Source organism: Leguminivora glycinivorella, chromosome 16 (genome assembly GCF_023078275.1).
Source record: "Leguminivora glycinivorella isolate SPB_JAAS2020 chromosome 16, LegGlyc_1.1, whole genome shotgun sequence".
Taxonomy (NCBI): domain Eukaryota; kingdom Metazoa; phylum Arthropoda; class Insecta; order Lepidoptera; family Tortricidae; genus Leguminivora; species Leguminivora glycinivorella.
In genome coordinates, this window is record NC_062986.1 from 11,220,253 (window position 1) to 11,248,199 (window position 27,947).

General features: G+C 37.9%; 1 protein-coding gene across 2 annotated transcripts in view; it reads left to right on the top strand.

Annotated features, from left to right (window-relative positions):
- The window catches only part of LOC125234387 (tyrosine-protein kinase Src42A), a 100,576-nt gene that overhangs the window by 13,701 nt on the left and 58,928 nt on the right, over positions 1-27,947 (top strand). The window contains exon 1 of one of the 2 annotated variants that reach the window (XM_048140594.1): positions 25,051-26,899. The exons of the other annotated variant lie outside the window; for it this stretch is intronic. Within the exon in view, the coding sequence (XP_047996551.1) occupies positions 25,281-26,899 (1,619 nt within the window). The 5' untranslated portion in view covers positions 25,051-25,280. Of the gene's footprint in view, positions 1-25,050; positions 26,900-27,947 lie in introns of those variants that run through there. 2 annotated transcript variants of the gene reach the window in all.

Here is a 27,947-nt window from a genome sequence, read left to right on the forward strand (position 1 = left end):
CTTAAGCGCCGCAAGCTTTCATACATATTGCGTCGTTGTGATCCAAGCATCTCGTCAAAATGGCGCGCGATTTTCGACATTCGATAGTTTCGATGCTATTACTTGAGCTACCGACTTGACCAGTTTAACGTGACCTATCGGACCAACAGATTTGTATGACTGTTGTCACTTGTAATAAGGGAGCTCTCTTATACTGGACGGTGACATAATTGTTTTCGAAGCGTTTTGAATACCAAGGACGACTCAAAATGTGCATTTATGAAGTTTGCTTGACAACATTACAGGATTAATGACCGAAATATTATTTAAATTATTCAATTTTTTTTAATTTACATTCTTATGTAGGTGTAGTTGTTATTTTAAATGCAACAAATATGAACTTTGTAAGCATGAAGAGTTAGCGTCTCACTGAATTTGAATTTCTCTCCTTTTTCTTAGTGACAAATGTTTATTTTATTTTTGCAATTTTTACTTATTTCTATAATATATCAGTTAAATTTTCGTTGGTTGTTTTGTCTAAGTTAAAAGTTTGAAAATATTTTAAGGTGGATAATATTTAACATCATATAGCATTGCATGTTCAACGGATAAAGAAGAGAAATTTCTATTTTGTTTTTACGTTTTAGTTATAGCCTTCCTTGAGACAACAATATGGGTTAATATTATCCATAAAAAGGTATTTATGACGCGGAGTATATAAACATTGTTAATAAAAATAACATTGTTTATTATATAATATGTACACATTTTGACAACATTATCAAATAATTAACGTGAGTCGTGAAACGAAACGTAATTCCTAGACAGTTGACGTTGTCAGTTGACAGTGTTGACACAGACAGAAAAAAGTAAGTTGTGAAAGTTGTTTGTTGTTTCCGAAGTTCAGTGGCAAATTTATTTGTGTCATACAGTGATATTACTAATAAATACACCAAAATACAATAATGGTGATATTTTATACATGATTTAATACGCTTGTGGCTCTGCTTTGGTGTCTTTTACGTGCAAGAATATAGTCAAAAGTATGATTGCCGGCGGCGTCGAGAATGTTGGTGTTCCTTTAATTTACTATAATATTGCTGTTAGAATATCCGCAGCGGTAAGTTGGTTCTTTTTTACGCAAAAGTGGTATCTAATTAGAAAACAATATGAACTCACGTTTGTTAAAAATATGCCGTTTTTAAGGTTACAATTTCAATTGACATATATAATTATTAAACTGTAAATGAAACCATGATATCAAGAATATAACATACGATAAATAACAATAATCAACAGCTAAAATAGAATAAAAGTTTCATAGAACCATCAACTCAATTTGCTTTTTATGTAGTTTCTTATTACAACGATTGGAATTCTTAAATAATATTTCAGTCTTCTGTTGTTCAAGTTCTATTCTTAACATTTATTTGCAAATAAAATTTAATAGGTATAAAGGATGTTATTACATAGTATACATATACATACTAGAATTTGTTGCCCGATTGAGTCTATCAAATCGCCGATTGTAAAATTTTATGTACCAGTACCTCACCTCATTTGAAGTAACATTGTAACACCTCATTTTTGAAAATGAGGTACTCATACAAACTCATTTTAATATGATGTCCTACCCATCACTAATAATCTAACCACTTCTGGGCCTATATTCCATTCTTTTTTGATGTACGTAAATGTCTCTTCAAAGGTCACTTTTAAGTACTTTTTGGTTGGATTTTTTACATGATTTATTTATAGTCGCAACGGTTGATTGCGACCATACAATAACAAAACTTTTACGTTACTCACATAATTCTAAGGACTGGGCTAGGCTAGAAGTATAGGTTCTCTAATGAGCATAATTGTGTTTAGCGCCACCTCTCGACGAATTCGCGAACTAATTAGCACAGCTTGCGTGAGGTCTTTTATAATGTTAACCAAATTCAACATTTTTTATTTTATTTTAAAGTAGGTAGGTGTTTCATGTAAAATTTCGTAGCTATAAATTTTAACACCCTTATTCATAAACGTACACTAAAGTATCCAGCCGATAAAGTTCGTTTGTCCCTTTCTATCACACCAATACGTCGGAAAGGGACAAACGAAATTTATTACTGTTTGTGAAGACCGGTCTGTTTCAGCTAATAGGGGCTATGCTATTCTATGTAACATTAATTTTGAATGAGATTACGTTGAGGCACTCTGTTCGGTCCTTGTTTGTTTATTTTTCTTTCTGACTCTTGGAGACCATATACATCTCCAAGGAAAAAAGTAGATTAAGTATACATATATTTTTTTTCCTTTGCTTAAGACAACAAGAGTCTTTTACAACTCTAAAGTTATTTTAGTTATTCGGTTTTTTTCTTCATGTATAATTTTTTTAGATGTACTTTGACACTTAGAGACTCTATACATCTCTAACATCTCTTATTAATAATCATAATAGCTTTGTACTTTGTATAATTTCTTGTGTTAATATTTTTTTTTATGAATACTTTTGCTTATTAAATTGTATCTTATTTTTTTTAATGCATGTTAAATATAAGATGTAATGTTTTGAAAAGAAGTGGCCCGCCGAGTTTCTTGCCGGTCCCATAGTGGATACCCTCCTCCAACTGAGGGGGGACTGAAATCTTCTCGAGGCTGAGGCGTAGGGTTAGAGCCGGCGTAGTTTTATTTGACGTTCATAAGCGCATTGTAATATGCCTACTTGGAAAATAAATATTTCATTTCATTTCATTTCATTTCATTTCATATCGGCTTGATAACTTTAGTGTACGTTTATGAATAACGGGGTAAGTAAGTATGGTAAACATCAGAAAGGGTGAGTAAAACAATCTGAAAGGTTCTAAGTTTTACTTAAAGGTTTTTCAATCTAATCTAAATTTGGTTATGGTAGCTGAAAAAGTATACAGAATAGTATAACGCAAGTTTCTAGCGGGAAATTACTCATCATTCGCCTGCCCATATCCCATTCATTTGGGGTCGGCGCAGCATGTCTTCCGCTTCCATACCTCCCTATCATCCGTCATTTCATCATTCACTTGCTTTCGCTTCATATCATCTCTAAATAAATATTCTTATGCTTCTGAGTCCCTCGATTCATGGTATCAGTGACCTACTAGCGATTTGTGAGCGATATGCCGCCAATCATGGATTGCTGTATAACGTAAACAAATCTGAATTACTGGTTTTTAGATGTGGAAGGGGTCCGGACAGGATTCCCACAGTGTTTTTGGATGGACAACCAGTTCGGGTTGCAACATCGGTCAAATATCTAGGTCATATTCTGACAGGGACCTTAAACGATGACGACGATATAGAGAGAGAAAGAAGGGCTCTGTCCGTTCGTTGTAACATGGTGGCGCGTAAATTTGGTCGTTGCTCAGATGAGGTTAAAATATCGCTTTTTAAAGCATATTGCCAAAGTTTTTATACGTGTCAGCTGTGGACAAAGTACACGAGACGGGCATACAGTAGCATCAGGGTACAATATAATGATGCATATCGTATCCTGATGAGAAAGCCTAGATACTGCAGTGCATCAGACATGTTTGCGACGGCCAGAGTACCTGATTTTTTCGCGATCCTAAGAGCTAGAGTTGCCTCATTTTGGACAGCTATTAGGAACTCCAAAAACGAAATTTTAGAGACAATCTGCGAGAACCCAAATAGTCATATTTTTAGGCATTGGCTATCTGTTCACCAGAACGAGAATCGGAAATAATAATAGAATTATTATTTTGGAATACTAATATTAGCTAGTTTATAGATAGTTTTATAGATAGTTCTTAAGACATGTATGGGTTTTTTTTTGCCTGCAATAAAACATTTATTATTATTATTATTAAAAAAAAAAAAAAAAGTCGCCGTCAATAGAATTTGTGAACAATGTAAACAAACCTTGTAGTCAAAATGTCTTTAATTTTCATTCTAACTCATCAGATACTGGCTAAATCCATGTGTTATTTAATCAATTCATATCAAATTGTGATCCTCAACCTTTGAAATAATAAAATTGTGCTAAAATATTGATATTTTGTATAATGGTTTGTTTACATTGTTGGCAATTTCTACTGACAGCGATTTTAAATACATTATCTATTGTTGTATTTTGCCTTGGACCTTGTAGTACCTATAGGTACTCTTGTATCACTGTATATGCGAATTAAAGCCAAGCGATAAAAGGTAGCTGAATAATGTCAGATTGTACGACAACAAGAGACGTGAGCCGACTGCGCGAATGAGTCGCGCTTTCTTACGACAGAAATTGCTTGACAAATATACCGGGTGCACCTGCCCGGTATTTAATGGACAACCTTTTAACCACCAAGAGGGCACCTTACAGAAAATCGACATTAAGGTTTAGTAAAAGTCGCCTGGTTTTCGAGATTTTCACACTTTTTAAAATTTTAGGTAGTAGGTATTAAAATTTTAAAAATTGTGAAAATCTCGAAAACCAGGCGACTTTTACTAAACCTTAAAGTCGATTTTCTGGACCAGTATAAGGTGCCACTCTTGGCAAATAAGGGGTTAAAAGAAAACGAAACTATGGCATTGCAGTGACAGGTTGCCAGCCTCTCGCCTACACCACAATTTAACCCATATCCCATAGATTTTCTGGACCAGTATAAGGTGCCCTCTTGGTGGTTAAAAGGTTGTCCATTAATTACCGGGCACCCTGTATAATATCAAATCGTACGAGAGCAGCGAACGTGTGCAGGCAGCGAAGGGAGCCGACCGCGCGAATGATGAGTTCGCGCGGCGAATCCCACGTGGCATCGTCCATCGACACCCCTCCTCCCTCCCACCCCGCCCGCAGCGGCGCGCGGTGTCTCCGCCCGCCTGTGTATCGTCCTTCAATTTCTTTAGGTACATATCGAAACTTATTACTGAAGAAGAAGGTTCAAAATTGAATGAATACAGGTGTATAGATATTTATGTAGCTGACCGTACGATAAAAAGTATAATTGATACACTTAATTGTAAAAATGTAATGTATACGGATTAATGAATTTAATATAGATAGGTAATTATTGATATATGGCAAAACGAACGAAATTGTTTACACCTCCGCAAATAAGTATCTAATGATAATTTTTAATTTACCATGTTACTTCACGTAGGTACTTATTTTACATACATACAACATACATACAATCACGCCTGTGTCCCATGAAGGGGTAGGCAGAGCACATGAAACTACTCAGGTTTAAGTGCCACTCTTGGCAAATAAGGGGTTGAAAGAAAACGAAACTTATTTTAAAAACCCTAAAAGTATCTATTGCGTTTCTGCCACAGACCACCATGTGGTTTCTGCATATTCTGCGCTGTGATAGAATTTGCAGAGACATTGCAGAGAGCGCACGCGGACACCGGCGCGGCGCCAGTGGACGCGTCTGTGTGCGTGAGCTAGGTATGCATACAACTACAACTGCTGTAGGCACCGCCCCCCTCAGTAGATCGATGCGATAACATCGATTTAAACTTCCCTAGCCTCGTGGCGCCCACCATACAAAATTTTTGCTAGGGAATTTTGATTCTTATTGTACTTGAGATTGAATTCAATTTCAGTTATTCGAAAAATTTTAGAAACAAAAGAAATTACATATATTTTATTTGTTTACATGAGAGTTAAAATTCCATTGAAACCATTTATATGTACTTTAGAAAGTATCAAAGTACATTTGGCGCCACGAGGCTAGATAGGTACACTGTCACCTACAAATTCGACACTCAAAAGTGTCCGATCGCTTACCGACCGTCGCCCACGCAAGCCATCGGCTTATTAGTCGCGGTCGTCAGCCGCGTCCGTCAGACGCGTCCCATAATTTGTTTCAAGCTTTATACACAAGTTTTCCTTTCAATAGCAATAGCTAACGTAACGCTTGGCTTGAGTAATAAAAACTGTATAGTTAAATTAATGAAATATGTATAAGTACGATATTGAAATCTTCTTTCTTCGTTGAGCCATCACAGCTAACTTTAACTTACAAACGGTCTTAAGCACCTGCACTTCTGAAGGCGCTTAAGTCATTTTTGCTAATAAAAAAAAACCACAACGTTCTATGAACATTGGTCAAGTGCGAGTCGGTTTTTGACTTTTCCATACAAAGAACTCATGAGCGCCTGAACGACTATGATGGCAAAGTTAACGTTTCGCACTTTCAAGACTTTACGTATATATCTCGGAAACGATAAGAGATAGAGCAAAATGGACTTCAGATTTGGGCTTTCGGTGGCACAAATTCTTTGTTTTCGTCAACAGACACCTTTTTTTGGACCGATTTGAATAAAATTTTGCTCAGTCAATTTATAAACGGTCTTAAGCGCCTCCTTTTTAGTAGGAACTTAAGTCATTTTGTACAAATGAAAAAAAAATTGAACAAGTTCTAAAAAGAAAAAGACAGAAATGAATTTCTTTATACCTGTCCAACTCGATTACACAATTTTAAGACGTTTAGTAACTACTTGCAGCGGCAGTGAGTGAAATTCGTAATCTGAGTTTTTTCTCTTAAGTCCGACTTACGCTTGACTGTAGATTTCTAATAGGTTTCCTGTAATCTACAGGGAGAGGGCTATCTCGTGTATTTTTTTGAAAATTTTACGCTAAGTAGTTTCGGAGATAAGGGGGGGGGAATGGTCATTTTTTGCTTATTTTCTTAAATTACTTCTAAATTACCAAAACAAAAAATATAAAAAAAATATATTTCAGATGCTGATAAAATGCTCTTTCATTTGATATGTAACACAATATAGTTTTAATAACTTTGATTTTTAATTTTCAATTTTACCCCCCAAAAGTGACCCCTGTGATTAAATTTCATTTAATTAAATTACATGTCCGTCTTTGGGCCACAGGTTTACATACGTGTGCCAAATTTCAAGTAAATCGGTCCAGTAGTTTCGGAGAAATCGGCTGTGACAGAGGGACAGACAGACACGCGAGTGATCCTATAAGGGTTCCGTTTTTCCTCTTTGAGGTACGGAACCCTAAAAATCATTAAAACAACGTTTTTTTAGGTTGTTGCCATTTTTGTTGGTGCTAAATATTTCGTGGCATACATGGCGTTAAATCAGCGTTGCACTTATGAAGTCCATAGGCATGAAACTAGACAGGAAGGCGGTGTTTCGTAGAAGTGCGCCGACGTCAATTGACATATGATGCTTCGCCAATGGCGCCAATGCATTCTGATTGCGTGCGAATAAACGGAAAGAGGCATTAACAATAATACATCTTTGGTTATTAAGAGTACACACGACATTGTATGTTGTATGAAATAAGACAACACAACTTTCTTGTGAAATGAGCGATCAAGGTAATTCGGCGGTGCTTCATAATATCCCTGACAGACCAACAATGCTGCAATACCAGTCGTAACATGCAGTTCCTGAACTCACATGGGTAGCTTATATGTACTATTAACAGTGTACCTAACTGTACATAATTAGGCGTTACGTAGCAGTAACATAAACTCTCATAAGCTGCTTAAAAGTAATTATTTCCGATATATTTAGCGCCATGTTGACGGCAAATTTGTATATCCGCTTCAATCCGGAGAATGTATTTGTAGACTTTACCGCAATGTTATGTTTTTCGCAATTATTATTTATGTATTCAAACAGTAAAAATATCATGTGGGTAAACACAAGGTCTGTTTACCCTCAGCTTATGCTAATAATAGCTTATCAACATGCCTAATTGATCTAATAATTAGAATTATGCCTACTGTGCAACGGATTAGTTACAATACATACATGATATTAATATTAGTAGAGCCATAGGTAATTGCATGTCCCCTACGGAGTAGAAATCGAGCATTAGTGCGGAAGAGCCAAAGCGTTCAATTGACCCAACGGCGATGATGTGTGAGCCGGGGTGTGCCACTAACGGCTTCTAAAAACCTACATTTCCTAGTAAAGATGGTTGGCCGACATCACGGACGGAGACAGGATGCGTTTGAGTTCACCGCCCTGCTCCCGTCTCTCAACGTAGTAAACCTACACTCGGCAGACATAAATTGTGGTTTTAAATAGATACCGCAGCACTTCTGCTTAGCTGCGTTTGTTTTAAGTGGACCTACGCATACATTGTTAACTCGGCGTTGTTTTCTTGTAATTTACGTCACGCATTCATTTATCATCAGTGACACTTGGATATATCAATGAGATTATACTCCGCATTTGACACCGGACCATATGAATGGAATACATGTATAGGCAAACAAGTCGAGGGGGTCTTTGACCCCAGTTGCATAAGGCTCGCGTTCACGTGCTAGGGCGGATGGCCACTGGTAGTAAGTAGGGTTCTAGGCCCTTGGAGTTTGATTTAAGAGAGAGCAATGGCCCAGATCGCGTGATATGCAATTAAGGTCACTGCAGACGGTGCTGTCGACTGCTACGGGTTTACGGATGCGCCGTAGGCATGTACTAGTCGTGGTAAACGTTTAAACCATAGAGACAAGGTAATAAATAAATATAGGTTTATTTTTCTTGCTCACTGAGTAGGTTGGATCAGTATAGAAAATCATCAGTAATGATTTTTTTTTATCTGAGTTTGTATACTACTAAAATACGTGACAAATCGATTGCAGTGCCTCAAAATATTTTCATTTGGTTATTAGGTTATTACGCAATACTCAATTCAATTGTTCATAAAACCTTACTAATATGCTGGAATTTATCGCCTAGATTCCCTAGAACGGAATAAATTCAAGTTTGATCAGAGTCACAAGCACAGACGAATATACATATTAGTAGACAGTGCGTTGTAAGTTATCAAGAAAACAAAGTAAATATTGATTAAATACAATCACAGATACACTCTATGATATCTAATCAATCTACACTTATATTGCATGTTTGTATTGAAACCGCTCCATTTTTAACCGCAATTGCAATTCTACGATTGTTTATCGCATGTCTCAAGGTTGTCTGTAGTTTGCTCCAGCACTTTTCAGTACGTAATATACAGTTAAGAAGAAATTCGAACCGGTTCTAACAATTTTATGTTCAAGTTAAATTTATTTTTATGGGTGTGATTTTACTGCACTGAATGGAAATAATGCTGTTGGAGCTTTCTTTGCGGCGTCTGCACAAACAGTATTCACAAAATGTCTTTATCTGCATATCGACTTTGTGATTTCCAAAGCTGATACGAGCTTCGATTGAAGGTGGTCTAATTTTTGATATACAAATAGTTAGTTATTGCCTGGCATCCGTTGGTTCGTTGGGTGTAAGCGTCAGGACCCCTGGACCACTACAGATATTTGATGTTTAGTACATACTAAAATTTAGTACCTATTTGATACTATTTGGTACCTGAGTACATATATTTGGTACCTCCACTGATATCGAAAAATCGAGCGAATAAAGTGGCCAGACATTCTGACGTCAGGATGTCTGGACCATTTTTGGTTTACATAGTTCTAGACAACACTACTAATTAATATCTTAGTCAATATTTACTACCTATTTGGTACCTGTCAATATATTTTTTTCAAATTTTTTTGGCATACCAGAAAAAAGTTATGATGGAATTTAAAGTTGTGAGCCCAGCCGTGGCGTTGAAGTATGTAGCGCCTGTCAAAAGAATAGAGGCAAATCCGCCTTCCCTCCTGCGCGTCAACTTAAATAGGAATTTATTTTTAGGCACTCGCACATCATCTCTACTGACTAGTGGCATTAATATAGTCGAAATATAAAAGTAATTAGTGTAATTACACTAGTTTTCCATTTTCCTCCTGAGAGAACCTCCTACAGTCTCAATAACGTCTAATGTCATGTCCCATTTATAATAATAAAAAATAAAAAAATGTCCCTGAGAGACATCTCCTGGCGGAGAAATTTGTAAATCAGTTTACCCCTGACAGCCGGTCATTTTTGCGACTGTTCAGCAGCTGTAGAGCTGTATGGCAGATTTGGCGGCATTGTGGTTGTAGGTACTGATAGTAGAGTTCATAATTGACACTAATCGATGCAAAAAACAAATGTTACCGAAAGCAGTGGTTTATTTATATGATAAACCCCTATAACGGAGCTCGTGGACCATAGACTGGTCTACATCATCAAAATACGTCCTATATACCAATATTACCAATGACGCTGTTAATTATAACAGTTTATGCTATTTCCCCCCTAGAAATTGCCCAACTGTTGCCACGTGTTTAGGTCTCTCAGGAGGAAAATGGAAAACTAGTGTAATTACACTAATTACTTTTATATTTCGACTATATTAATGCCACTAGTCAGTAGTAGAGATGATGTGCGAGTGCCTAAAACTAAATTCCTATTTAAGTTGACGCGCGCAGGAGGGCAGGCGGATTTGCCTCTATACTTTTGACAGGCGCTACATACTTCAACGGCACGGCCGGGCTCACAACTTTAAATTCCGTCATAACTTTTTTATGGTACGCCAAAAAAATTTGAAAAAAATATATTGACACTGACAGGTACCAAATAGGTAGTAAATATTGACTAAATAAGATATCAATTAGTAGTTTTGTCTAGAACTATGTAAACCAAAAATGGTCCAGACATCCTGACGTCAGAATGTCTGGCCACTTTATTCGCTCAATTTTTCGATATCAGTGGAGGTACCAAATATATGTATTCAGGTACCAAATAGTATCAAATAGGTACTAAATTTTAGTATGTACTAAACATCAAATATCTGTAGTGGTCCAGGGGTCCTGACGCTCACCGTTGGGTGGACGACATTCGAAAAACTGCGGGGCCATTCTGGGTGAGATTAGCCCAGGACCGGGATAAGTGGCGTACACGAAGGGAGGCCTATGCTCAGCAGTGGGCGATTAATGGCTGAAATGATGATGATGATGATGATGATGAGTTATTTATTTATTACCTTGTAATTTTGCTGTCACTTTTGAGTTGCAGGCGTCCATAGGTTACGGTGACCGCTTTACATCAGGCGGGCCGTATACTTGTTTGCCACCGACGTAGTATAAAAAAAAAAAAACTTTTGGGATGGGATATAAAAGAATTATAAGTTCCTCGAAGTCCAGTTCATAAATGGCCAGGCTAGGCTACCCCCTGTCTCTAATCCGCGGTAAAGATATCATTCATCCGGTCAACTAAATTTTCAAACCGCGAATCAAGACGTTACTGTCAAGGTAATTGCAAAAAGGCTCTTCCGTAAACAGCGTCTGTTTGTTTATTCAGAGTCACATTTTGTAGTCATCGCTGACTCGTTATATTGGGAAGCCTTCAATTTGTTCCGTCATGTCGTTTGAAAATTTAATTTAGACAAAATGAGTTAAATAAAAAAGTTTAATTATCTTCTGTTTTTATTTCGCATTTGAGAATCTTTGTCCTTAGTACTATTGTTTGTTTTTGTCGCAACTACAGCTGCGAGAGTTGGTGTGTCACTTCATATTCATCTCCTATCTTGTACTTTTCGTGCAATACCTACGTATCCGTCACTCAAGAATATTTTGCCATACGGGCACTGTACTACGAGACCCTAATCCTGAACATGCTGATGTTTCCAAGTTGAGATCCGGCCATCCGTAATACCTCTGTCCTCTTGGATAACTGTACGAGCATAATTAGCCGAGTCGAGTCCCTAAAGAGGTGATTGACAGCATTTACGCGAAGCATTAATTGCCCCTTGGCCAGACAGAGGAAAATTCGCATTAGAGCTCAGACGCGATTACCAGGCGCCAGCGCCGCTGATACATTAGTCCGCGTCACGGATGTGTTGCGGTAAAATATTATGTCGGCCTCATATTTACTTATAGGTACTTGGTAATAACTTGATAAAAATACATAATTTGTTTACAACTACCAACTTGAGTATAGAGTAATTACCGAGTTAATACCTAGTTTGGTTGGTATCGATTTACAAAGGGAAAGAATTACATATACTGTGTGTTTTTCACATAGGTACCGTGGAGCTCAATGGGCCATCTTGGGCGGCTCCCCGCGATTTAGCCACCATAACCACATAGTTTTAATTCGCAAACATAAACAACGTTCATTTATTGTGTAATTTCGTTCCGTTAAATTCGCAAAGGCATGAAAAATTACCTCAACTTTCTCGTACGATCCTAGTGGCGCCGGCGTCTGTAAAGCCTACGATTATTTTTAGATTAGAAATGGCTCAACCGCTTTACGTAATTGCACTAGTCGCATGCCCAGCTAGTTCCAGAGAGTATGCTTCTAAATATAGTCACAGAGGTGCTGTGCAATTATACCTTATTATCGCATGTTTCCACTGGAAGGCCTACAGTTATTACTTGAAGCAGTTTCTTTAGAAAGTATCCTGATGTGACGAAACTGAAATGAGCATGCTGGGCAGATTACAGAATGGCCTGCGAAGCTGTTTCTTTCGTGTTTGATGACTGAGTAATGTGGCGTGCGTGCCTCAGGTAACTCCCGGCTTTAGCTTAACACTGTTAGCAATTAACATGTATTGCTAACTAGGCCAGATAACTGTTTGCAATTTTAAATGCACCATGTACGCAATATTTTGCAAGGCATGTTGAAAACTTCTTCAATTTTCTAAAGCGTACCCTTAGTCATAATATCGTGGAAGCGATATCGTTAATCTAAACTGTCCGGCGCAAGCGTGGCTTCAGGAGGTTGCGGCAATGAGAAAAGTAAATAACATCTCTTATCTTTGCCGTCTACTTCAGAACGTTTGAGTTTGGGAACGCTTCGGAGTGCTTTAGCTTTCGACAGCTTATTCTACTTTAGATATTTTCTAAAATTAAAACGACGAATACAAATGTGGTATTTATGACTATGAAAGATTGTGATACCATTGTATCTATGAATGATTAACAAAATAAAAATATGTAATACAGAAATATAAGAGACAGAAGTGATGTTGAGCGAGTCTATAGATGACGCCGCGTCGTCATGCCACGGTCAATATTGTCCACCGTCAGAGACCGTGAATATGACTTGACACACATTGTTCAAGTAACTAGTACGTAGAGACACTAAGAGATGGCACTTTCGATAATTAACACTCAAGTCTGCGTGCTGTGATCAAATAGTTTTAGGGTTTAGTAGCAGATCTCGGTCAGTTGTCAGTTGGTGTAAAACTTCTACAGAGATGCATGGTTCGCACTTGTCCGTTTGTTTTTTGAGAATACTTTCTCTTATTCACAGTTTGTACTTTTGTTTTGCATTAGTATAACAATCTTAAATGCGTCTGTCATTCAAACCGAGACATTTTCACTGCCTCCTAATATGTCATGATGTTGCTAATCTTAATTACCAATTTAAATCAAATAGAATGTAACAGCGTTGAGTCACAATACCTGTAATATGATTTTAGTTGGCAGCGCAAAAGTCACGTACAAAAAAATTGGCCGTCAATTAGCTTATGCAGATCCTGGTACTGCCAGGTGCTAGGGTGATGTAAAACGCTTTCAGCGTATCGCCCGCGTGAATTTCCGTTGGCCCAGATATTATCCGGTGATTAGAAACGTCGACGGACAGCGAAAATAATATTTTTTGCCACTGTCGATCGATCCATTACCGAATGGATAGTCTAGCGTGCGAGATGCGACAAGCCCGCAAGTGAGAGTTTTGCAACTTGTCACCGAAACTGGTATGTATGCCCGTTCACGCGAATGTAATTATTGCCTAGAGAGTAGGTACGTGATACGTCCGGTCCGGCCTGTCAGCAAAAGTGTAAGTGAGGTCGTTCATTAAACCCTACACGACGTAAACATCAAACTTCGCGCTCATAAATACCAGTAAGTCTACTTCTGTTTGTCATCAGATAATTATGAAATCAGTTGCGAATACTTACGTCCGAGCGGTGAAATGAGATTCAAAAGGCTGATCGTATAAACGTGTCGTAATTTTGCGGTATGCGGTAAAGATATTTTGGAATGGATTTACATGCAAGTTTTTGTACATTTATTATTCAATTTTCTCAATCGACAGATTGCGGCATTAACAGTTACCGTTGCAGACCAACTATTAATTATGTCAAGTAATTATTACACAAATTTCAAATATTCTTAACAAATAAATTAAACCTATTTCAACATTTTCCACACAGTCGTTGCATTTACGTACAGGTTTATTCATAGCCATATTTTGGCTTTACTCAGTGCTAGGTACTTTACGAAACGACATTCTGACAGGAGAATTCAATCCGTTAAATCTCTGGACGAATCTGTGCATATTGAAGGCATACGAGAGTGTGTGATTACTCGGTAAACTCAATTCACACCGGACCTAGGGTTTTCCTGACATCGGTCAATATCACGTCCGACTAACTGCATGTGAACAGGATAAATCTAGGTAACCAATACAATAGGTTGCTTGGTAACAAACATGGTAAACAAACAGTACTAGTACCTAATATCAGTTTTACATTTCAGACGTTAGAATGTAACCGTGTAACGGACCCCTGGAACGCCAATGTCAAAAATTTGTTACTGAATAACTGAATTAATAACCTTATTAAATGTGTTAATTACAGTTCAAATTGTTTGTGACAGATCTGGAACAAGGCGTTCGAGGTGTTAATAAAATTTATAACAATGGTATGGTAGGAACAATTGAACATTCTTATGGTTACAAATGTGTGTTAGGTTTTAGGATATATACCGCGTTGGCTGTCACAGTATATTCGATGTTGACTATACAGTTGACTATACCTGTGTGGTGACGGGTTAAGAATTTCACCACCCCCTTTCTTCCCGTGGGTGTCGTAGAAGGCGACTATGGGATATGGGTTAAATTGTGGCGTAGGTGAGAGGCTGGCAACCTGTCACTGCAATGTCACAGTTTCGTTTTCTTTCAACCCCTTATTTGCCAAGAGTGGCACTGAAGCTTTAGTAGTTTTATGTGTTCTGCACTTCTGCCTACCCCTTTATGGGATACAGGCGTGATTGTATGTATGTATGTATGTACTATACAGTTAGAACTCTATAATAACCAACTCTGATGTTCCACTTTAGCACATCTAAGATCTAACTGTCCCACTAGCATAAAAATAATCCATGGCTACTATAACTGACACGTAATGCAAATAACAATAATATCGTCTGTTTATAAATGTATTATAACAAGATCGGAGCGCCACAGAGGCTGCCTCGCACCGCGTCGTGCTAGGTCGTTCGTCGACCCGAGCGACCACAGAAACAATTGTACACCGCCATTATCCAAACGGCTGGCTTATTCGTGACATTCCTTAGTAATCATTTTGAAATGTGGGTTAAGGCTCTTCTTTTCATGAAATCTTCTGGGCTTTAATGGCCGGTTTGTTATTGTCATGCCATGACAATCCTTATGAAAATTTAAAGGCATTTCACACATAACAGAACATAAATTCAAAATAACTAATAGAAGATGCCTTGCATAGCTGTATTTTTTCCAGTGTAACATAGCCTGCAAACTTTATGGTCATCAGAATGTATCCTTTTCTAAATTCCATAGGAAACTGATTCGATGATTTACTGCATGTATGTAAATAGGTACATACATGCATAATAATAGTATTATGTTAACGGAAGCTAAAATCATTGAATCGACTGACTCTAATGTAAAATTATTCTATCTTTTCTGATCCTTAAATAATAATACCAAGGTATGATTATGTAATAATTATTGATTCATTGACTGAGCTCTCGGAGACATTATAAGGCCAACAAGAGCCAGCGTTGCATATGCTTACGGATGAATGATTCGGAATGTCCAATCACCCTGATAAATTTCATGCATTTTTCCGTTTTAAAACTTATAAGGCCGATCTCAGGACATGCTCAGGCGCCGATCAGTCGCGACACAACTTTCTACGTTTGCGTCTAGAACGGTCTGAAACAGTAATCTGCAGATTGACGCACATAATGTTACGACATATGCGATTTAAAATCGCACTATAAACACCTAATGTGTCTATCGTTAAAATTGCTGACCGTGAAGTGGGTAACGCTAATAATCGGTTAAGTAACCTTAATGTTCAATCCATCAAATTCGCTATGCACAATATGCACATTATTGATATTATAGTTATTTATATCCTAATATGATTGAATTTATAATGTTAGTGCCAAAGTTTTGTATAATCTGACTTTCACTAGCTAAGAATAAATAATCAAACGTTGTCGTCTCTAGTAGTTTTATATCTGAGGTTGCTCCCATATCGACTGAACAGGTCGCATTATATTATTCATTATTGACAGGAACTTGGCTTTAACGGGCGTCAACAACTACTTGTTATATAGGATGTACCACGCATCAGTGAAACCTATTAAAATAAAATCCTGTCTGTATGAGTAACTTGCTCAGGTTTCACGTTTTTATAATGCTCATTTATCTAAGCCTCATCACGAAAGCCTAGCTAAATAGACGGCCATTCCGCAAAACCTGCTTAACATTCTAATGTGTTCACTGACATATTGAACCAACCGAAGAACCTTACCTGGCTAAAAATAGATGGAGGTAACCGTAGAGTTCTTGGAAATGGGAAGCAATTTGAAATTAACCATACGCAGTGAATTTTAGGATACTGAAGCCAGAGCCACGGTGCACGGTGTAGTTATTGTATAGTTAGCTTCACCATATACATTGTTTTCCACAAAATTTTCCTGTTGCCTGCTATACATCATATAATGTATGTTTGTGAAGATATCACGTCCAGGCCCCGTAGCCGAATCGCATTTCTCCGACGCGAAACGAAAACGAAACGCCGCGAAAGGTAGTCTGGCTCTGTCGCGCCAATACGCAAGAGCGTATAGAGATAGATATCTACTAGCGTTTCGTTTCGTGAGCATTTGTGTCATTCGGCTACGCACCCAGGAATTCTAGATTCGATTTCCAGAATGTACCACTTCCACTTGACGCAATTCCAGCATTTTTCGTCAAGGTATATTAGATAGTCTATAAGTATTATTAAGTATGGATTAGATGTTGTGAATAGGCAGCAGGAAAATTTTGTGGCAAATATTTATACATGGATAATTGAGTATAGTTTCCTCATCGTCAAAGTATTTTACGTAATTTCACCATCTACTTTTTCCTTGCCGTCAAAGGAACTAATAAAATTTAAAATTTCGCAGCGTAGCTCATATGGTTTCCGTGAGTATTTGAGAACAAGAGTGACTCTGACTTTTAAGGTTAGGTAAAAGTTACTGTGTTATTTAAGTTATTCTTAACTAGACGTAGGATCCTGTGTCATTAGAACAATGAAATTATAGATATCTGTTTAGACATGGTGAATTGATAAATAAACTATTGAAAATCGGCAAATCTTCTTTCTATTTACGATACGCGATTATTCCGGGACTCGTACAACTTGGTCACCGTACATAATACTTACTAAACCTTTCCTATGAGTAAAACAAGTCACTATAATCAAACTTGGCATGTTCACTCTGTAATTCTGTACTAAGCTTGCTATTAATACGTCGTTAAAAAATCTGTGCGCGGCGCCGCCTGTCGGCGCCAGGGTAGTTGTTCACTTGACCAGAAGAGCTGTGGAGTCCTGCAAACCAGTACGTCTTGGACTTCGATTCTTATCAGCTTATCGGTTCATATAAGGCCTGATTCGTAACGGATTTGTCAAATTCAGAGTGCTTTTTCTTGTATAATTTCTAGCTTACTTTATATATACATTACACCATTCAAATTGCCAGATTCACAAAATTATTATGTTAGAATCATGTTTAAAAGCAATTCTCAACTAACTAGATAGATAAAATTAAAGTGATCGCTGAAAATAATTCGGCGACAAATTGCTGTCAAAAACTTGATTCCTGTTGACGAAACTTGCATTTAAATCATTTTCAACACTACCAGGCAACCAACATTATACCTTATCTGAAAGGCAATTTCTTTACGATTCCTATGAAACAATGATAATGTAGATGAGTCTCCAAATATCCACTTTACTAGGAATTCAGTCGATGCAGTGTCCGTTACTAAGCATTTAAAGCAAAGTAACCACTTTTCGATAAAAAATCTACAACAAAAACTGCTGAACGAAGCTGTTCGCAGATTTTATTTAATAATATGATCTTTCAACTTTATTCTGACAATAGCTGGATATCATCCACCACAGTTATGAAGCCAGCAGCTTGCTAAAGCCAACGCTCTTCAAATCGGGTAAAAAACTTAATTTAACGAAGTCTCATAGTATTCACCTATTAATCGGAATAGGATGGAGTGTCTAAGAAATTCATTCATTTAAATGACACCAACCATAAGCCACCAAAATATTTAAAAAAAGATAGTCCTTGATAGGACTAAACTAAGAATGTGTCGAAAAACACTGTCGGATGTACGATGGAGGGCATACAACAAAACTTACAACATGAGCGAGGAGACATGGAGAATTATGAATTTACTAATAAATAATAAATTTTAAATACATTTTAAACACATTATAGAAAAACATACTTTGATTCGGCCGGCTCTGGTACCGTTAAAACAGTTTTGAATTTGACAAATCCGTTACGAGTCAGGCCTTATACTAAAACTTCACTATACGTCGTTTACCCTTTTCTCTCTTTCCCTTCCTCTTCTCCCTGCTCAGGATTAGAACCAGAAAAGCATTACCTACTCTAACCACAGCTCCAGCAGACACATTAACGTCAAACAGCAGACGTCTGTGGAACTTCCCATATAATACATTTTTCCGGACGCTAAATGGGTGACGGACGGTTGGATGCAACCGCCCAGGGAAGTAAATACTTTAAAAAAACACATTTTTCGAAGCTACAAGTTATACAATTTACAAGTGGTAGTCAATGTCTAATATGACAAGTTGGAAAGAGACTTCCACTTGTAGCTTTCAGTTTTGAGAAACGGCCCACTGCTCGATATCACTAAAATACTCAATTGTTTCCCAACTAACATAATGGTAAGGGAAGTTTCAAAACAATGAAATAATTGGAATTGCGAGAATCGACATCGACCCAAACTGAACAAGGATATTATAAAAAAACATTTGAAGTTAAAGCTTTCAAAAGTTAGTTAATGAGAGAATAGTCGATAGGGATCTCATACGGGACCTCGTTGGTAACCGCTTCCACGAAATCTGCTACCGCTTTATAATCGTGCATCAAATTAATCTCGCATATACATACAGCATTACAGATGTTGGGGTTAATAAGACCGCCAAACTGAAATGGGACTGGGCTGGGCAGGCCGTGTCTGCCGTATGCACCCACAGAGGTGGGCTAAAATAGCCACGGTATGGGTGCCGCAAGACGGGCGGGGATCTGGCAGGCCCAGGCGGAGATGGCGGGACGACCTGGACGTGTATCTCAGCGACTGGCCGGAGATCGCTCATAACCGGTACGAGTGGAAATCGAAGGCCTTTGCCCAGCAGTGGGACACAGTATAGGCTTTAAATAATAATAATACACACAACGACACGACACTTTTCTAGAGCTGTCTGCAAAAGAAACGCAATGTATTTCAACAACTGTCGTAGTCAAATCTAATACACTGTATAATAATATTAATAATACGCTGTATATATTCTCAACATGATTTCAAAGTTTGTGGCGTAGCCATAATCCGCAGCCTACAATTTACCATTTAAATGCCATTTTTTAATTTCATGAAATGTTTACGGCGCGAAGTAAACAATGTAATTACAGTTAGAGAAATTACAGAAATGTTTAGATAATCTCAGTATAAGTGAAGGAACAATCGTGCTAAGCCTAAGCGACATCGCCCTTCTCATTGAATCATCCATCATCCGGTTCTTTGCGTAATTTCATATGTCTAAATATTTTTCATACCTATTAGATAATTATTTGTAGTAAATAATGAAAACAGCAACAATATGAATTTCTATACATATTGAAGAATGTTAAATTTTAAATAACAAAATCGCGCAAATACGACTAATTGCAGAGTTAAAAATGCAAGTAAAACATTGTCATTATTAATCACCCTCGTCCAGACAAATGAGCGAAAGTTAAACATGCAGCATAACCAGTTCTGTTAAATCAAATTCGAACAATAAGAATGAAAAAACGAATGCGTTGTAAAAGCTTTATCGTTTATTACGTGGGTATCTGAGTCAAGTAACGTTTTAAAGGACACTGGTTTAAGAATGACTTTGGTATGAAATTGGCGGAAGAACTCTTTAAGTATATCTGTCATGAGTATATTGAGTATATTTAAAGGAAAAAAAATAAGTGCCATGCCATGCTAACCAACAATCATTTTGTTATCTGTGTAGTTTAGTGGTAGCTTACCTCCGCCACTGCCATAAGCTATGTTTATATTCATATTCATATTCATATTCTTTATTATATTTATAATATAACATGTCACATAATAAACATTATACAATTTAGTTATTAACTGTAAATGGGTTAATATATACTTTATTAGGTTACTAACTATTTAAAAATTCTTCATAACTATAGAACGTGTGCTCAAGAAGCCAACGTTTCAGTTTTGACTTAAAGCCAGAGAGAGAAATAGCTGAGGTGACTGTGTCGGGCAGCTTATTATAAATAGTTGGGCCCATTACATGCGTGACCTTGTTCGACCGCGCGAGTCTTCTTTGTACCGGAAGAAGGCTGCTTGGGTTCCGTAAAGGGCGGCCGGCGTCTGCGCGTGTTTTGTACTCCGAGAGGTTACTGTGAACGTAGATCGCTATCTGGTATATAAGTATGGATGGCAATGTGAGAATACCTAACTCTTTGAAGTGAGGTTTCGCTGAGGAGTCTTGAGGCACCTGCGCTACTGCTCGTACGGCTCTCTTTTGTAGCCTGAAAATGCGCTGCCAGTCCGCCGCACGTCCCCATATTTCCGTGCCGTATTGCAACAGCGAATGAATCGTAGCAAAATAGCTCGCTCTCACAACATTCCGGGGTACGACACGCGCGAGACGGCCTAGTGCGAAGCATGCTCCACCCAGTTTGCTACACAACAGATCGATATGGTTGGCCCATGTTAGTTTTTGATCAATCACGAAACCCAAAAAAGTGGTGAACGTTCCCTGCTCCAAGTTTACACCGCCAGCTTTAACGCTCAATGGTCTTGGTGTTCGGCCTCCTACGTGGAAGTGGAGGACGTGGGTTTTAGTGAGGTTGAGGGCTAACCCATTCAATCCAAACCAATTGAACAGTTGATTTGCTGCGTCGTTGAGGCTTGATTGCAGAGCATCAAAGTTGGGTGCAATGACGATGCCGGCCACGTCATCTGCATACATTAGTACGTCGGCTGCTTGGACGGCTTCAGGTAAATCATTAAGCAGCAAAGAGAAGAGGATGTTGGACACTGATGATCCTTGGGCTACACCTATTGCTGTGGTCATAGCGTTAGGCCGTTTTCACATTATCCGATCCGATATCGGGTGTCGGACCGACATCCTACATCCGATAAACGCTTCCGATAGTGTCGGATGTCGGTCCGATAAAACGCATTGTTCCAAATCAATGAAGTATGATTTTGTATCAAAAAATATTTAAAAAATGGTTTATATTTACTAATTATAAGCACTATATCCTAAATATTATATTGTAAAATTAAGATAACGAGCATAAAAATACTCAGAGTGTCATGCAAAATAAATAATTTTACATTCAACTATATCTACTAAAAGATGAAAAAACTAGTATCCGCAATTCGGACCGATGCATTACAACCTTTTTTTTTTCAATGGGAATTTTCAACTAATTTGAATTTCGATCATTAGCAGCTGTTTAATAGACGCCATTTTTGTCACGCACACTACTACAAACGTATATATACATTATATACGCACACAAACAAATATTATCGGCCGACAACTGGCGGGGGGTCCGGCATGCCAAAAAATGTCGGAAGCGTCCTGCCGATATCGGCAGTTCCATGGTGCCTCGGACAAAAACTGTTGTAGGAGAGTGCCATCGGCATTAAATCCGCAATTTTTACGTTTTATATCGATTTTTAGTAATAATGATCTATTAAATACATAAATGAAGACCTGTGGCCCGTTTCTCGAAAGGTACAAGCCTTGTATTAAAAGTGTGTTTCCATGACAACCCATTCGATTTGACAGTTCGCACACTTGTAATACAAGGCTTGTACCTTTCGAGAAACGGGCCCCTGGACCTGGAAGCGCATAAATCTTACATTTTAAATCCTTCCTACATCCGATATCGGATCGGATAATGTAAAAACGGCCTTACTGATGGTGAAAATTTGTTTGTACAGTCAAGTGCAAAAATACGTATCGAAATAATCGTCTCACAAATATGGTACTACGCTCTTATTACACCGGACTAAGATGCTATAGGACATATTTTTGAGTAAAATGTGTACACCCATATTTTTACACTTGACTGTAAGTTATTAGTACGATAGCACACAAATATCAGGTCGTTATTAAAATTTTCCGCGTAATTAGTATGATTGTAAACTTGGGTAGCGATGGTAACAAATTAAAATAACTTCGCCATCTCATTTTTAACCAGTAAAGTCTGCCTTGCCAGACATTATAAGGAAGCTACTTAATGAAGTAATACATTCTGCAACTTAAACTCATTGCAATATCTACTACATTATTCACAAACGAGACTAGCGACGCTCATTATGAAATAATTACTTACAGCGCATAGGTTTGGTTAGGTTAGGAACAGTATAATCGCTGGAAATTATTTTTTTAATACATAAATATGATTATAATTATGTTATTCTAGTATCCAAAACCTAATTCTGGTTTTCAAAACCGGCCCGATTTTATGAACAATATTGTCACCCTACAATAACCGTTTTGTCCATTAGTGTCTATTTCTACTATTAATATGCTTGTACCTACTAAGTCTACCTAACCGATATGTTATTACGAAATTTAAGTAACTCTGCTTCTTCAGATTTATTTACTAAAGTAATTGTTATTTTTCCTGTACTCATCTTTAAAAAAAACCCACACGCCGAAAGTAATTCCTCGAATTGAGGCGAGAGTTATATGCCAGTTAGCGGAGGCCATTCGCGTCATCATAATGCAGCGTTCAACGTGAACTTGAAAACTTCCAAATCAGTTAATCAAGAAATTATTTGAAAATCGTTGACGTGTCTACGATATTTTTTTATTCAACGGGATCGTATGAATTGTGACGGTAAAATATCGTATTTATCTGCTTGTTTCTTTCAACATTCTCACAACAAAATGATAAGTTCAGCCTAAAAAGAAATTTTAAAGCATGTTAATTTTCTTAGTCACCGAATAGATAACATTATATTATGTAGGGTTACTAGGGATCCAGAAGGCTTTACGATTATTTCTTACCAACATTTACATTTAAATCGTCGAAGGAAGTCTTTGCCCAAAATCTTAAAGCAGATTTATTATATATTTATATATTTCCAAGAAACATAACAGTATTGTCCGTTTCTCGAGAAAGAAAGCGGAAATTAATAATCACGAATACAAAGAATGCAACAAAATAATTAAGGTATGTACGTCAACTAAAGCCTGACCTACACACAAAGAGTAATTAACGCTTGATGAGTCTGTGCTACATACGGGTGCCGCATCCCAACCTGCGTCGGCGCCGAGACTAACTGTCCTATGGCGTTTGCGCATATCGATGATTTAGGCAAGCTACATGCATAGAGACAACTTTAGAAACTATTGTTCACTTGAAGCTACATATTAAGTGGGCAATGGGCATACAAACCAAGACTAAAGAAACAGTTTGGAATCCAGGTTAATCAAAATACATTTGATGTTTGCCCGATGACAGATTTCGAGAAACTCGACAGAGTAAAACGAGAGTAACTACATACAAGCTTAGTGCTAATGCTAACTAAACCATCAAGCATCTGTATTGAATTTAAAATACATGTACGTCGTGAAAAGTCACACGCTTCTTACGTATCGTTTTGCTTAACAATCGCATTGTATCGGTATGTTACAAAATAAACAAAAATATCTCAACATGATACTGATGCCGGAATCTTAAGTTTATTGCTGCTTGTTATAGTTAATAACATTAAAGTTTTGCATGAATTGCGTCTCCTTGGATTTTACTTTTTTTAACGAGAAATGTCACCCCAAGCTCTCAGACCGGTACCTATCAGGACAGGACATGACTTTTAAAAATTTTACTTCTGAAGTATCTTAAGTATTTAGAACGAAAATTATGATCAAAAATAATATAAATAACAGGAATACAAACCAGCTTTGTTGCTTAGAAACTCGTTGACATTAAATTATATTATCCTTGTATGTTAATCGTGTTTGTTTTAACATTCACCTCTTGTCTGTGCGCGATAAGAATCCTGATGGTATTTTAACTATTCAACCTTTTGCATTTTTTCGAAATATTTCTTTCTCCTCTATCCAGATAAAACAGCCGAGGTTTGAACGTATTGCAATCAAACATATTTAATTTGTATAAATAAAAATGTGGACTACCTACTTGTCGATAAAGACCTACGTATGTAGCAAAATTATATACTAAAATATATATGTAAAATAGAAATGCTTATTCAACATAATCGCTCAATGTTTGCGATTGACTAAGATGCTTGACAACCTGGTGATGGACCGTCCTGGCACGAATAGGGTCATCACAATACAACCTAACTGTATCCGACAGGATGAACTAAGAATGCCTGGGATGAGATAAATCAAGTACCTATTCACTCTTCAACTAGTACCAGATCCTTGACACTAGCTTCAAAAAACAAAACGGATTATCACGTATGTAGTTTAAATTACACATAATGACTATAAAAGACGAAGAGTATCGGACGGTTTACTAATTTTGTTGCGGAATCATTACATCATCAGTATGTTTTACATAGAATATAAATGCCTTTATAATGAACAAATATTTGCGGTACAATAATATAACTGAATCCGGAATATATGCATTACAAATTAAATAATTCGGAAAGCTATTATAGTCGCTCGTCGATAGATTTTTCTAAATTTGCACGCGAGGTCCTCGTCTACCAAATATAGACCAGTTACATAATTCATCTTGGGAGAAGTGCATTAGACAAGAAGTTAAGGTGTTGATGAATCTGAAGAGCAGGCGTAGCGCGGAGCTGGCGGGGTGAGCCGCGGGGGCTGCGGTGCGCATGCGACTCTCACCGCTTATCTCTCGCGACCTCCGCCGGACGCGCACGCTCGCCGCGCGCCTTACCGCCTCGAAATCGAACCCGCGCCGCGATCGCGTTATGCCGCCCTACGAACATACTTACATGTTTGGTTACTTGTATTTGTTTTGTTTTCGGAGTCTAGGCCGCACCCCGGAAATGCGCTAGTTATCAAAACTTTATAAAGTGCCCTAATTCAAAAAACAATAAATATTTATGCAAATTTATAAACTTAAATTTAAAATACGGGCACGATGGTGTCAGAAGGGCCATTGCCCGTGGTGTGGTGTGTACGGGATAATCAACTTGTGCCTCACCAAGTATCGGGTGTAAAATTACAAGGAGCAGTTACTGGCGCACATATTGCCGCTGTTACAGACTTTTTGCGTATGGTGGCCGGGACTCCTATCATTTTACCCCATACAACGGTACCGGAAGATGTAGATAATAATATTAACCAAGAAAAAGAAGATACTACGCGCAGAAGAAAAATGTCTATGCAAGTAGAAGTACCTTGCGTTTTTCTTTCTGAAAGTGCCTTACAGAAGGCAAAGAGCCGCAATAATTCTTTAGAAGAAAAGGTGATACCTTCCGATCAGAAAGTCTCACCTACTACAACCAAAAGATATCTGGAGCTCGATATGAAGTCTTCATTTTTTAGTTCGTCTTGTAATATGCTAGAATTTAAGGACAAAGATAGTAATCAAGATGGTGAGAAGGAATGTTTTAAATCATCGTATCATCTGAGGGAAACTAAAAATGAAAATCAACCCCAAAGAATAACGAGAATAATTGACTTAGACGACTTTAATACGACCACAATAGAATCTGAACCTGAAAAAGAAACACAAAGAATTACAAGAATTATTGAATTTAAGAATGATGCGTTAAGTTCTCCGGTGTGTACTGATGTAGACAATGAAAGTTTACAAAGAATAACCAGAATTATCAGATTGGATGAGGACCATTCATTCTCCGCAATAACAAATCAGGGTGATATTGATAAAGAAGGCTCTCAGAGAGTAACTAGAATTATTGAATTAGAAAAAGATAGCACTTTTCCAAGTATGGCTAGAATTATAGAAATGGAAAATGAAATATCTAATGAACGAAGAATTTCCTTAACAAATGAACGTGAAACTGGCGGTGGAGCTATTGAAGATAGCTGTGAAGAAGTAGTGGTAAGGTCTAAGCCGTCCTTAACTAGAGGTACTCCTAGGTTTAGTGTTGACTCTTCCTGCTCCGAAAACTCTTACGTCAACATCGAATGTGTTAAGAGTTTGCCGGATGTTAAAAGAGAAGATAGTGTTAGTGCAGATTTATCGCCGGTTTGCAAGCCAGTTCGGTCGAGATTCCCGCGAAAGAAAACCTCCGTATGTTCCATTGGCTCTTCAGACTGCGACGATGAGGTAGACGTGATATTTAAATCGAAACCGAAATCTAGTCAATGGGTGAGCTTAGACTGGATTCCACCGACGCCCAAAGAAGAGCCAGTGATATCGCACGACTGTGATAAAAACGACTTCATATCGAAATGGATAGCGGAACAAAATTCGCACGAACCTGGTATTATCACTGATGAAAGGAGAAAAAGTCTTCCACCAAAATCAAACGAAATTTATCTACAGAACATGAGGAGGTTCAGTGATGGATTACAGATGTGTAAAGAAGACGCAGCCAGTGATTCACCCGCTACCGTCAAATCAAAATGGCACGACATTGTCAAGCGCCATCTCCAGGTCCTCAAAAGTGATAAGGGATTCAGAAGACAACGCGGCAGTTGGATGCGAACCGCAAGGCGCTTATCGTCTACACCTGTTAATCAAAAGGAGTCAATTCCAGCCGATACATATTTGAAGCTTAATGCTATGTCGTAAGTATACCCTATGCTTTTAACTAAACCACTTAGTGCTAACACTGCATATATAAAAAAAATCGTTTTTACATTACAACTTATTTAACCTTTTGAACGGCACTCCTTTATTATGACGACCCATCTCAAACAATATTGGAATGCGAATGTAAATGTTAGTATTATACTGTAACTGTGTGCGTCCGTGGTTGTCTTTGGCGGTCAAAGGTTAAACCTTATTAACAATTTCATATAGAAATACACGAAATGTCATAAAGTTAACTTTACATGCCTGTACTGTACCTTTGTAAAGAACTATAAGACAATATTTCACCGTCTATTCACTACCCATTGGTTTATTACATAAGAAAGGGCCATGATATTGACATACGAAGTTATTTAGACTAATCTCATATGCGTGTCTATGCAACAAGCTCATTCATCTACCTACTTAGCAACATTAACCTGTTCAGCTAGAGGAACTGGTTACCTGACGATCCGTGGCAATCCACGAGTTTGTGCTAATCATTCTCCAATAACTAACGCCGACAGTCGCTGTAACTCTCTAGGTTTATGCATGCAGATTATTCATATTTCGTTCGATGTCTTGGGTTCCGTGGGAAGTCGTCGTTTCCAACTTACCGTTATCACGACGATCAATTCTTACGAATTGATTACGATAGATTTGAATAAATAAGCACGTGTAAATAAAGATAGCACGTGTATCGGGCACGAATGAGACGTGAAGCGCTTGGTGGAGTTGACTGATAATTTGATAAGACATCGATTGAGCCATGTTACGAGAGCAAGCCCGAGGCACGCGCTTCGGATTAGAGGCCGTCAGATTAGAATGCAGGGAGCTTGCGCCCAAGGCTACAGCCCCGCGGTCGGTCGCTGCACCGCGCCGGCCGTCTTCCTCTTGTGCTGCGATCGCAGGAAGTGCGCCACGAAGGTGACGCCCAAACTGCCGGCTGATCGGAAGCGTTTGTGATTTGAATTTTTATGGCTTCTTTTGTTCGTGATCTGTTCGATACTTCCTGCGTCGTTAGTCTGCATAATTATACTCGAT